We start from the raw sequence: 13,078 nt of genomic DNA, 5'->3' as shown, positions 1-13,078 counted from the left end.
GTATTTTGATTCCGTCTTTCCATGAACTTTCTGAAGTCTTAATACTTAAAGACGTATTCTCCATGCAATAATTATATTCTTTTCTGTATTAAAATGCCCTAGGGAAGAGTCATAATTTTTACTTGCTAAAACAAATACAAAGAACATTTTCCCAATATTGTGGGTGTTCTCACAGCTCCTTGAGACCTAACTATTGGGAGCCATCACTACAGACTCAGCAGCTGGGGTGGGGGGGTCTCCCCCTTCCTCTCTAGTCCCTGCCAGCTCCGAGTTGCAGGGAGAAACACTGGAAGCGCTAGTTCTGCAGGCCCTCCTCCTGGGGGGGGGGGGGGGAGTAAGCTCAGAGTTTCCTGCCTCTTCTTGCTGGTCATTAGCAAAGGGCTGGCAGCTGCCCAGGGGCAGCCTCTGAAGCCCAGTCTGGCATCAGGAGCTGGCTTCTGTCCCGGCCACGTGGGTGGGGAGTGAGGGGAAGAGGCTTTTGTCTGCAAGTGGTAGGAATTCTGGGGCCTTCACCCACACCCCTCTCTTGGGCATGGAGCAGTTCACTGTAGGTGCCTGGCCCTGCAGGTGGTCGGTCCAGTGCAGGGGACAGTCTCAGCAACCTCCAGCCTCTGGGGGTGTGATGCCCTGCTGTGTGGGGTGCTAGGACATCTTTCTGGAGGGAGTCCTTCTGGGGATGGGATGAAGGCCAGGCACCCAAGAGCTGGAGGAAGAAGCACTTGCAGTCACCTCACTAAAGAATATTCATTTATTTATAATTATTGCTAAGTAAACTTTTCTTTTAAACAGGAACATAAAAACACAGTAGGGCTCTGCACAAGTGGAATCTCTAAACAGTTGGTTTGTATACACGTCAAAATAAGTTAGAATGGAATTCGTCCAGGAGTTTCCAAGTCACCCGAGAGGCTGCACGCCTCATTCGAGGGTCGGGGAGGGGTGAGGACAGGGGCCTTGCCAAGACCACCCCCAGCGCGGACTGAGTTGTGCCGTTCCTCCTCTTAGCGTTGCCCAGGTCCAAGGCACAGGGCAGGGGGCGTTCAAGTATCGAACCTCGCGGGGGCCAGTGCTGATGGCGGGGCTGGGGGAAAGGGGAGCCCCCACCCTGGGGGCTGGACCTTCCCCCTTCGGTTTCCAAGGCCACTGCACTGGCAGGAGAGAGGAGGAAGAGGAGGAGGTACAGGGTTCTTTTTGGTACCAGGGGAGAAAGACGTTGTGGGAAGAGGTAGTTTGCAGGGGATGATGCCTTCTGCTCAGCAGGAGAAAATGTCTTGTACAGTGACGGGTCACTGCCACCTGAGGGTCATCATGGCGGGCACCTAGGAGGCCAGCGGGGCCTCGGGGTCTGGGGAGCCACACGGGGCCACCTTGTCCACCCCTCAATCCTGATCACAGTACCCTGAGGCCTGAAGGCTTGGTCCTTCACTTGAGGATACAGCCTTGGGGGTAGCTGCATTTCCAATCGGTTCTCCTCACCCGGCTGTTTCCCCCTCCTGGTGTCTGGGCTGAAGCTGGTGGCTTCACCTGTGCCTTTGGGGACGGCCCTGCTCGTCCTGCCCCAACCCACTGAGGCCACAGGAGGCAAGTGGGCAGGAGTCCGGGTGCCCTAGAGTTCCTGAATGTGCTATGTCACTGCCCAGGGACTGCAGTCTTCGGTTCCAGGGGCAGGAGCTGGCATGGGGACAGAGGGGACAGCAGGCGAGCCGGGAGTGAGCTGCTAGCTTAGTAGTCAGCAGCCCTGTTGGAGCGAGTCACCAGCAGAGCAGCCAGGCTGGGGTGGGGGTGCCCCCTCTCTGCCTCCCGCCCCAGCCTGCCACGGCTCCTGCCAGTGGCTGCACCTCCAGGGACAGAGCACCTGTCTCTGGTGCGCGGAGTCCTGCCCGGCCGGGCTGCTCTAGGGTGGGGAGGCACGAAGCACGCACAGCACACGAGAAAGCTTACATTTGGAAAAAGAAAACGCATCTCATCCAAAAAGATAATAATAGGCGACACAGAGTTGGAAAGAAAGAAAAATAATAAATTACCTTCGTAATACCCCCATTTGCTCAGAAAATGTTTTTCCTCTATGGTCTTCATTTTCCTTTTTCAGTAATGTTGCTCTTTGCTGGGGGCCTGCTGACTCTTGGCTGTCCCCATCCTCAAAATGGAAACTTGTTAATAGGAAACTATCTGAGTCCCTCCCTCCCCCACAGAGGTGATCTGTGGGCTCCCCTGAGGACAACCCCTCTTGGTCCCCAGCAGTGCCCTCACCCTGCCCTGCCCTGCCCCTCGCTCAGGGGGCCTCCATCATCTGTCCTGGTTGGTGTGTGCGGTGCCCAGCTCAGGGCAGGGCTGGATGACATCTGTTCAAAGTCAACTTCAAGGATGCTCACTTCCCACGTGGCCACAGGACAGGGCCTTCTGCGGGGGTGGCTGGAGAGGATGGGCTGGGGGCTAGGCCTCCCGCCTTTCTGCAGCCAGGGCCAGGGACCACATGTATGCCTGGCTCGAGGGGTACGTGGGAGGCACCAGGAGGTAGAAGGCAGAGGGTCCCCCTTGGCTGGCTGGCCACAGGGTGGGGCAGGGAGCTCCTGGGCCTGGGTGGGATGGGGTGGGCATTGCTGACAGCTCAGGAGCTCAGACATCCCTAGAGGCAGGAGCTGGTCAGAAGACAAGCAGGGCCTGGCTCAAACAATCCCTTCCTCCAGTGTTAAGAACCCTGAAGAACTGGGCCTGGAGTGGCCTGGAGAGACCTGAAAGCCTGTGCCCTGGTGACCTGTCCCCAAAGGGCACCATCAGCACTCTCACACCCGCCCACACTGGCAGGCCAAGGAGACCCAGGCCTGGCCTCCCATGCTGTCCTTCACCCGCCCGCATCCCAGCCAGGCCTCTGGCTCGCGGCTGAGGCTGGTCGCAGTCTCCATTTGGTTTAATGGTCCCTAGTGGTGCAAATGACTCGGGAGGGAGGGCGCAGGACAGTGGGGCAGTAGCTCATTTCTCAGCTGCGGGAGGTGCGGCCCGCAGCACGGGGGTCTCGCCCCCACGCCCACGCCCTCCGCGCCCACTCTGGGGGCCCAGCTGGCGCTATAGCACGTTGTAGTAGGCCATCTCTTTCATGGCCTGCTCGGTGAGGACGCTGGCCTCGGCGCTGCTATCCACGCCTGCGTAGGCGTAGGCATTCTCTTCGAAGTCCTCCATCTCCTGCTGGCCGTCAAGCTCAGAGGGGTCGGTGCCTGTCAGCTCCATCATGGGGTCTGCAAGAGAGCGGCACAGTTAGGCCTGTATGCCGCCTTGTGGCAGGAACGGGTGACTTGTTTTTAAGAGAGATTTTTTTCCTCTAGGGTGCATCCGCTCATCACTCATCGGAGAGACAGACAGAAAGCGAGAAATCACCCCCTGGGAGGGAGGGATGGCCACACTGCAATCCCCTTCTCTTCCATTCTCCTCTTGGGATTTTGGGCACGCACACACAAGCCTGGTATGAGTTTCAAGCCACCAGGTCTGGGACTCGAACCATGGCTGGCCACATGGGAGTCCAGGACCTTAAGCACTATGCTACCTGTTGGCCCCTTAGTGACTCTTCTAAGGAAAGGACTGTAGTCATTGCTTCCAGAGGACTGTCAGGTTTCTCTCAGCCTTCTCACCCTAGGAGGCCCCAGGCTCGTGTGGCTTTGCACATGGGCCTCCTGACGTTGGCCCTGAAGCTGCGTGGGGGTGGGTGCTCACAGCAAGGACCTGGCCTTGAAGTCTCCTTTGGGTCAAGCCTCCATTGCCCTCCTACGTCACTAAGCCTGGTATCCAATCTCTGCCATATCTCTCAGTGGTTCCCCTTGCCACATGGGAGTTTGCTGTCCAATGATAGCATGTATTTAGCACCTGCTGCATGCCAGGCACTTCACCTACCTCATCTCATCCAGCGCTCACAGCAACCCCCTTGAGCAGGTGAAAAGGCTGAGGTTCAGAGAGGTTAGTCAGCTTGCCCAAGGTCACACTCAGCAAGTGCTGTTGTTTGGAACCACTGTGCTGTCTTAAGTTGCTGGAGGAAGCCGATTCAACTGGCCTCCCAACGGCATTCAACCAGTTTACTCAGTGGTATCCTTGGGGCCTGCATCTCCAAGGATGAACACGCAGGGCAAGTGAACAAACAAATATGAGGCACAAACTCTAGGAGTCTTCTTGTAATGTCATCAAGTCAAAGTCTTACTCTAAAAATCTTACTGTTATAAGAAAAGCTATAGGAATGGGACCAGCAGATGGCATAATGGTTATGTTGCTGGACTCCCACAAAATTGACTGTGGTGTGGCCATCCTCCCTGGGGGATCATTTCTCACTTTCTGTCTCTGGTGAGTGCAAACACCCTATAGCAAAACCTCTCTTTAAAAGGGGGGGGGGGAACATTTAGTGTAATGTCTATGTTGCTGGACTCCCATGTAGTCGACCATGGTTCGAGTCCCGGACCTGGTGGCTTAAATTCATGCTGGGCACATGTGCGTGCGTGCCCAAGATCCCGAGAGGAGAATGGAGGAGAAGGGATTGCGGCGTGGCCATCCCCCCTGGGGAGTGATTTCTCGCTTTCTGTCTCCCTGTCTCTGTCTTTCTGGCGAGCACACGTGCCCTATAGCAAAAACCTCTCCAAGAAAAAAATAAAAAATAAAAAGAAAGAGAAGGAGACAGCCAGGTGGCATGGTGGTTAAAGCGCTAGATCCCTCATAGCTGACTGTGGTTTGAGTCTGGGCCCGGACGCTTGAAAAATACACCTGGTGTATGTGCGTCCATCAGAATCCAAGAACAGAGTAGATGGACTGCAGCATGGCCATCTCCCCAGGGAAGTGCTTTCTCACTTTCTCTCTCTCTTTCTCTCTGGTGAGTACATGTGTCCTGCAGCAAATTTAAAAAGAAAGAAAGAAAAGACAAAGACCAGAATAACAACTCTACAGAGCAGGCCTCAGGCATGATCCTGGGCCCCGGGAGGCTGGCTGGCCGCAAGGTGCATTCTGCCCTTGTCCAGGGAGGAGAAGTGTGTTTGGAGGAAGCAGGCCCCAGCCCAGGGGAGAGCGCTAATAAGTTTTAGACACGGTGTTTCAGCTTTGGCACAATGACCACTGGGGTCCCTCGTTCTTTGCGGGGCCATCCTGTGTACTGCAGGATGTTTACTGACCTCGCCCACTGGATGTCAGGGCACCACCCCAGTTGTGAAGACAGAAAATGTCTCCAGACATAGCCAAATGTCCCCGGGGGACAGACCACTTCTGGTGGAGAATCACTGATCCAAGGAGTGGTTCAGAAGTAGGTGCGTGATCCAATTTGGCCAGTGAGTACAAGGAAAGGCCAGTAAGTAAGTTCCTAGAATGTTCTCATTGGTTCCAAAGAACCCAGGGGAACAGGCTCTTGCTCTTCCACCAGATATGAATGTGTAAGGAAGCATGCTACCCTGATGCCCACTGGCAGCCATCCTGTGACCATGAGAAAAATCACAGTTAAGGTTATGGATGGACAGAGGGAGCCTAACCCTGATGTCATTGTTGGGGAGCTGATTTAGCCAACCCTGACAATGGCTGGATTTTATCTTTCCTTAATCTATTTCCTTATTTATTTATTTTTTTTAGAGGTTTTTGCTATAGGGTGCATGCGCTCACCAGAGAGACAGAGAGACAGAAAGCCACGATCCCTTCTCCTCCATTCTCCTCTTGGGAGCTTGAGCACGCACGTGCATGCGCCCGGTGTCAGTTTAAGCCACCGGGTCTGAGACTCGAACCGCGGTCAACCACAAGGGAGTCCAGCAACAAAGCCATTATGCTAACTGCTGGTCCCTCCTTATTGTTTAGGCCAGTCTGAATGGGTGTTTGTTTTTATGCCTAAGTCACCCGACATCTTCCTGACTTTATAAAAACAAGGCCACCTATCCCAAATCTCACAGATGCGAGGCTGTTTCTTCCTCACATCCTAGGGCCACACCTTATTATAGACAGCTGGTTATCAAAATGAGCACCCTGGGAAAATTTCCACCTCTGGATCTCTGTACACTGTCCGCATTTTGGTTATTAAGTCTTTTTGGGGGTGAAGTGGGGAACGAACTTTTCTCTTTTTTAATATATAATAATTTTAAAATTAAAAAAAAAATTGCTAGATGGTGTATGTGCTTCCGAAGTGGGGAACGAACTTTTCTCTTTTTTAAGTTAATATATAATAATTTTAAAATTTAAAAAAAAATTGCTAGATGGTGTATGTGCTTCTGAGAGAGAGAGGGGGGAAGGAGGGAGAGAAGAAACACCCTCTATGGGGGATGGTCATGCTGCAATTCCTTCTCCTCCATTTTTCCCTCCTTTTGGGATTTTGGGCATGCACATATGTCTGACATGCCTTTCAAGCCACTAGATCTGGGACTCAAACCACACGGCCACATAGGATCCAGCCACCTTAACCACCACACCACCAGCTGGCCCAATAACCGTGTACCTTTGTTGTCTACTGGTCCTGTCCTCTTGGCCCAAGTCTGTAGAATTTTTTCCTCAGACAATTTTATTTATTTAATTTTTTAAAAAAGGTTTTGCTATGGGGTATGTGCACTTACCTAAAAGAGAGAGAGACAGAGTGGGAAAGTGAGAAATCACTCGCTGGGAGGATAGTCATGTTGCAATCTGTTTTCCTCCAGTGTCTTCTCTGGATTTGGGGCACACATGCACATGTGCCTAGCATGAATTTCAAGCCACTGAGTCCGAGACTCGAACTGTGGTTGGCCATGTGGGAATCTAGCACCTTAACCACCATGCAATCTGCTGGTCCCAGCCTAGCATATTTTACAACAACATTAATTCATTTCTCCACATTATAGCCCATAGTTTACTAAACGGTTTGTATATTGGGTTGTCAGAAAAGTCATGATGTATTTTTCTTTTTTTTTTTTTTTAAGAATTTTTAAATTTAATTGATTCATTTATTTATTTTAATTTGGCCAGAGAGAGATACACAAAGAGAGGGAAAGTGAGAAAGCAAGTCAGCAGGTCCAGGACTCAAACCACAGTTGGCCTTGTGGGAGTGTCTAGTGCCTTAACCACCATGCCACCTGCTGGGCCCACACAACGTATTTTTCTATGCAAAAATGCACTGTGACTTTTCCGATGACCCCACAGAATGAATGCCACCTTCCTCCTGCACAACCCTGGCCTTCTCAGACAAGGTTGTATGTGAGAAGTGGAGCGATTAGAGCCCCAGCACTCCCATGTCAATTGCTGCTTCATCCTCGATCATCTGCTGTGGCCAGGAAGAAAGCACAGGTCCTAAGCACCCCCAGTGACTGGCCTCACGTATGAGTAGAAAAAGACTTGCTCCTTAACCAGCCCTGGAAACAAGGTGAGTAGGGACAGACTTTTGATGGCTCTAGTTATGTCCACAAGGGCAAGGTCCACTCTGGTCCCTCCTGGTGGGTCAGGTCCATGGCAGGTCTACCAGAGCAGCGGTTCTCAAACTCTACTGCATATAGAGTCACCCAGAGTGCTTAAAAGGAGCTGGTTGCCACATGGCTGACTATGGCTCAAATCTCCACCCCATGGCTTGAAAAACACACCTAGTATGTGTATCTCCCAAAGCCTGACAGGATAGAGAAATGGAGGAGAAAGGATTGCAGCATGACCGTGCCCCGACTGTTTTCGGCCTCTCTCTCTTTTAATAGAAAGTGCATGTGCCCTCTGGCAATTAAAAAAAATCTTTTTTTTTAAAAAGAATTATGTATTTAATTTTATTTTCATTTGACCAGAGAAAGACAGGCACATAGAGAGAAGGAAAGTGAGAAAGCAAGCCACCAGGTCTGGGACTCAAACTGTGCTTGGCCATGTGGAAGTGTCCAGCGCCTTAACCACCATGCTACCTGCTGGTCCTGTGGCAATGAAAAAAATTCCTAACCCCAGGGCCAGTAGTTAAGCACTGTGCAGAGAGAGCCAAATCCCACATGGCCAACTGCAGTCTGAATTCTGTCCCAGCAGTTGGAAAACATGGCAGTTGTGTGTCCCTGCTTGCCCAAGGTACCAACAACATGGACAGAGGACAAAGGGGAGATTGCAGGGCGACCAGGCCCCACGACAGGATGCTTTCTCCCTCATGTTTTCTCTGGTGCACACATACACAACTTGGCATTGGAAAAAAAAAAAAAAAGAAGAAGAAGAAAAAGAAATCCTGATCCCAAGCTGCAGGCCAGATCACTTACATTAGACTCCTTGGGGTCCAGACTCAGGCATCAACAGTTAAAAAAACCTCAGGTATAACCAGTTTGAGAACCAGTCCACTGTAGTCTGGGCACTGTGTTCCCTAGACAATTGTATTTATTAAAAAAGAATTTTTAAAGGTTTATGCTGTGGGGTGCAAACAGGAAGAGGGAAAGTGAGAAATCACCACCTCCCTACCCTCACCCCCAGAGAGGATGGCCGCACGACAATCCCTTCTCTTCCATTCTCCTGGGATTTCAGGCATGCACACACACGTGCCTGGTGTGATTTTCAAGCCTCTGGGTCTAGGACTTGAGCAGTGATCAGCCATGTGAGTGTCTGGCACCAAGCCACACTTAATGGCCCCAGGTTCTCCCAGATCTTGCTGACAGGACCATTTGGATCTCTCCTGACCACATGAGTTACATTTTCTTTGACAGGCACAATGAAGAATGTGACTAACTGTATGACACTCTTGCCTTGGTTGCTGGGGAGCTCAGAGCTCCCCTCTGCATGTCCATAGGACTTACCATAGTGCACTTGGAATTGTTAGCTCCCTGGCTCTCCCTTATCATTCTACCTGCTAACTTTTGCTACTTTAGTTCTCATTCACTATTTTAAGTGTTAGCTCATGGTAACGAGATAAAGTATCTTCTGTCTCCACCCATGTGTTGTGATCTAATGTGAGCTACCCAACGTCTCTGCCCTTCAGTTTCTGCATCTGTGAAAATGGGAGATAACAGCCAACCGCACTGTGAGGATCACATGGGTTAATAAAGGCTTGGCACACAGTTAAGCACTCAATACATGTTAGTTATTATTTTTATTGTTATTGTTTATGGGCGCCCATTTAAGTCCTTTGAAGAAGACAGATACGCCATCATTATCTCCACGATGGCCCTCCGGGGTCCCCCCCTCTCCAAACCTGAGCCCACCCTGACGAGGTCTCAGCCTTGGCCAGCCTGCCCGCTCCCCTAACTGGACAGGGGGCTCCCGAACGCGCCACGCTGGTTTCGGTCCTGCTCTGTCCATTGCGTACAGCCCACCCACCTTGGCTGTCCAGGCCGATGTCCATAACGCCATGCTTGACCTTCATGTGCCGGCTCAGGTTGCCCTTGAGGTTGAACTTGCTGGAGCAGTAGGGGCACTTGAAGGGCTTGCTGCCAGCGTGCAGGTGCATGTGGCCCAGCAGGTTGTACATGCGGTTGAAGGACTTTCCGCACACCTGGACACACCAAGCATCGCCGTTAGCCTGTGGGGAGCCCGCCTTCCCCAGACCTCCAGCCCGCTCCCAACTCCATGGCAGGGCCAGGACCCCATTTGCTCAGGATAGCACTCTCTCTGTGACCCTGAGGCCAGAGAGGCAGAGAGACAGAGAGACAAGCCACCCCTGTGGGCCACTGTTTCTGCCCCACCTTCTCTGAGCTGCAGTGATCAGAAACCCAGGGCTCACGTCTCCACCTGCACTGGCCCCCAGACCTGGGCCCATTCTCTGAGGTTGCACCTTGAGCTTCATCCCCTTCCCAGCTCTCAAAAAATCACACCACCAAGGGCCAGCCTGTGGCATGGAGGTTTAGGCACTGAATCCCACATGGCTGGCTGCACAGTTCAAGTCCCAGACCCAGCAGCTTGAAAATCATGTCAGATATATGTGCGTGTATTCCCAAAATCCTTAGAGGAGACTGGAGGAGAGAAGACTGCAGTGTGGTCATCTGCCCTGGGGGTGATTTCTCACTTTCCCTCTTTTTCTTTCTCTCTGGCAACTGCACGTGCCCTATAGCAAACACTTCTATTAAAAAAATCACAATGTCACCAGCTTCTAAGATCTAAACTCCTACCTACTGACCCCAACCCCAAAAGCCCTTGCCAAGTTTCCCCCAGTCGGGGCTCCCCTTGCTGGCTGCCACAGCCATGCTAACTCCAGGCTGCCCTTGAGGGGCCCACCCTGGGACCCCAAGGCCTGGTACCTTGCATTTGAATGGCTTCACGGGCGAGTGCACAATCATGTGGGTCTTGAGAGTCTGCTTCTGCACGAAGGTCTTGAAGCAGATGTGGCACTGGTAGGGCCGGACGCTGGTGTGGATCAGCATGTGCCGCTTCATGTTTGCCTGTAGAGTGAACTCCCGGCCACACACCTCGCACTTGAACTCCTTCACACCCTGTAGGGGGGTAGGGGTGAGGGTCAGGACCACCCACTGGCACAGCCCCTCAATGTGACCCTTGGTGGGGGAGGGCAGGCATTAGGGACATGGCATCATGTTGGAAGAACTCTGGGAAATGTCTCTCTGGGGTATTCTGAATAGGCACCCTGTGTTTAAAACCACTGGATGGGACCAGCAGTTAGCGTAATGGCTATGTCGCTGGACTCCCACGTAGTCGACCACGGTTCGCGTCCCAGACCTGGTGGCTTAAACTCACGCTGGGCGCGTGTGCGTGCGTGCCCAAGATCCTGAGAGGAGAATGGAGGAGAAGGGATTGCGGCGTGGCCATCCTCCCTGGAGGGGGGATGATTTCTTGCTTTCTGTTTCTCTGTCTCTATCTGTCTGGCAAGCGCACGCACCCTATAGCAAAAAACCTCTCCAAAAAAACCCAAACAAAATAAAAAAACCACTGGGTGGGGACCAGCAGATGGCATAATGGTTATGTCACTGGACTCCCACGTAGTCGACTGCAGTTCAAGTTCCGGACCCGGCAGCTTAAAATTTATGCTGGGTATATGAGTGTACATGCTCAAAATCCCAGGGAGAATGGAGGAGACAGTATTGTAGCATGGCCATCCTGTGGGGTAATTTCTCACTTTATGTCTCTGTGTCTCTCTCTGCCTGTCTGGTGAGTGTGCATGCCCTACAGCGCGCGCGCGCGCACACACACACACACACACACACACACACACCTCTAAAGAATAAATAAATAAAAAATAAAAACATGGGGGGAGGGCGGTGGCTGGCGTAGTGGTTGAGGGGTTGGATTCCCACATGGCTGGCCATGGTTCAAGTCCTGGACCTAGTGGTTTGCTTTCTCACTTTACCTCTTTCTGGTCAAATTAACAATAAATAAATAAAGTTAAATAAATAATTATTTGGTGAAAAAAAAAAAAAAAAGCCCAAAAACACACTTGTGGAATGTTGGAGCAGAGCTGCTTACTTCAGGAAGTCTTCCAGTGACAGGCGGAAATGGGTGGTACTGTTTCCTGCCCATCAAAGTGGGTATGTACCTAGGTTTGTACCAGGCCAGTGTGCTGAGGCAAATTTGTGGTAAGTCACTCACTCACTCATTCATTCATTCATTCATTCATTCATTCATTCATTCATTCATTCATTCATTCAGTAACCATTCATCAGACTACAACCAGCTCCATGCTAGGCACCAGGGCCTGTGGTCAAGAAGACACAGCCTTCCCCTGGTGGCTGCGGACCATCTCATTAGATCAAGGACGTGTGTCCCTTGGTATCCACGAGGGATTGTTCCAAGACCTTCCACAGGTGCCAAAAAATCTGCAGATACCCAAGTCTCTTAGACAAAACAGCGTAGGACCTGCAATAATCTATGCACATCCTCCATACACTTTAATTCATCTCTAGATCCCTTATGATATCTACAACAATGTAAAAGACATGTAAACAGTGGGTATACTGGGGCCACCCTGTAGCATTGTGTTTAGGGAGGCAGGATCCCACATGGCTAGTAGCATGGTTCAAGTCCCCAACCTGGCAACTTGAGAAACATGCCAGTTGTACGTACAAAATCCCAAAAGGAGGGAGAGATGAAGAGATTGCAGCATGACCATCCCCACGGGAGCTGCACATGCACCCCATGTTTCTCTTTTAAGAGAGATTTTTGCTATAGAACACATATGCTTGCTGGAGAGACACAGAGAGATAAAGTGAGAAATCACCCCCCCAAGGGGGATGGCCACAGCACAATCCCTTCTCCTTTGTTCTTCTTTTGGAATTTTAGGCATGCACGCACATGTACCTAGCATGCATTTCAAGCCTCTGGGTCTGGGACTCAAACCACGGTTGTTCACGTGGGAGTCCAGTGCCTTAACCGCTATACTCCCTGCTGTCTCTGTGTATGTTTTTTTTTAAGCTGCCAGATCCAGAACTTGAACTGCACAGCCAGCCATATGGGATCTAGCACCTTAACCACTGTTTCACCTGAGGGTCCCCAGCCTGGAGAGATTCTTATTCTCAACGGACTTTGAGACACTCAGCCTCAAGAGACAGAAGCCAGGGGCAAACCCCTTGATGTGGGCTGTCAGCATGCTTTCTTGTGTCTGAGGCAGTTCCCATAGCAGGACAGGGTGCCCTGTCACCAGGGATCCAATTTATTGTCTCCGGAGGAAAGTCAGGATGAAGTGGGGAGCTGCTGTTTGCTAAGTAGGTAATTTACTAGAAGTGCAACTAGACAGACATGTCTGTGGTCACAGCTGCTGTCCAAACTGCTTGCTTGGTACAAAGTTTCGTTTTATAATTGAACAGTTCCTGTGTCCATTTCTCTTAGCAGACAGGACTGGGTCTTGTGTACCTTCTTGACACATCCTGGTGTCAAGATGTGTGTTACCACCAGGGGGCCTTGCCATTAAGGAGTTTATAAGCTATAATGTGCCCACTGTACGTATTTAGGGGGTGATAGGGGTGTTTTCAATTTTAGTGGCCTTTGATTTCTGCTTTCAGCTATTTTTTTAAAAAAGAACTATTTACTTAATTTTACTTATCATTATTATTGTTTTTTTTAATTGGCCACAGGGTATGCATGATCACCAGAGAGAGACAAAGAAAGAGTGAGAGAGAGAGGAAAAGTGAGAAAGCAAGCCACACACACCAGGTATGAGACTCAAAACATAGTCAGCCATGTGGGAGTCCAGCACCTTAACCACCATGCCACCTGCTGGCCCCTCAGC

General features: G+C 51.1%; 1 protein-coding gene across 1 annotated transcript in view; it reads right to left on the bottom strand.

Moving 5' to 3' along the window:
- Positions 1-734: 734 nt before the first annotated feature.
- Positions 735-13,078, bottom strand: part of ZNF710 (zinc finger protein 710) — a 93,970-nt gene continuing 81,626 nt past the window's right edge. The window contains 3 exon segments of the mRNA XM_027773552.1: positions 735-3,230; positions 9,226-9,400; positions 10,143-10,334. Of these exon segments, the coding sequence (XP_027629353.1) occupies positions 3,061-3,230; positions 9,226-9,400; positions 10,143-10,334 (537 nt within the window). The 3' untranslated portion in view covers positions 735-3,060.

This window comes from Tupaia chinensis, unplaced genomic scaffold, assembly GCF_000334495.1.
Source record: "Tupaia chinensis unplaced genomic scaffold, TupChi_1.0 Scaffold000359_1, whole genome shotgun sequence".
Classification (NCBI taxonomy): domain Eukaryota; kingdom Metazoa; phylum Chordata; class Mammalia; order Scandentia; family Tupaiidae; genus Tupaia; species Tupaia belangeri.
The sequence above is the reverse complement of the archived record's forward strand: the minus strand, read 5'-3'. Positions and strand labels throughout refer to the sequence as shown.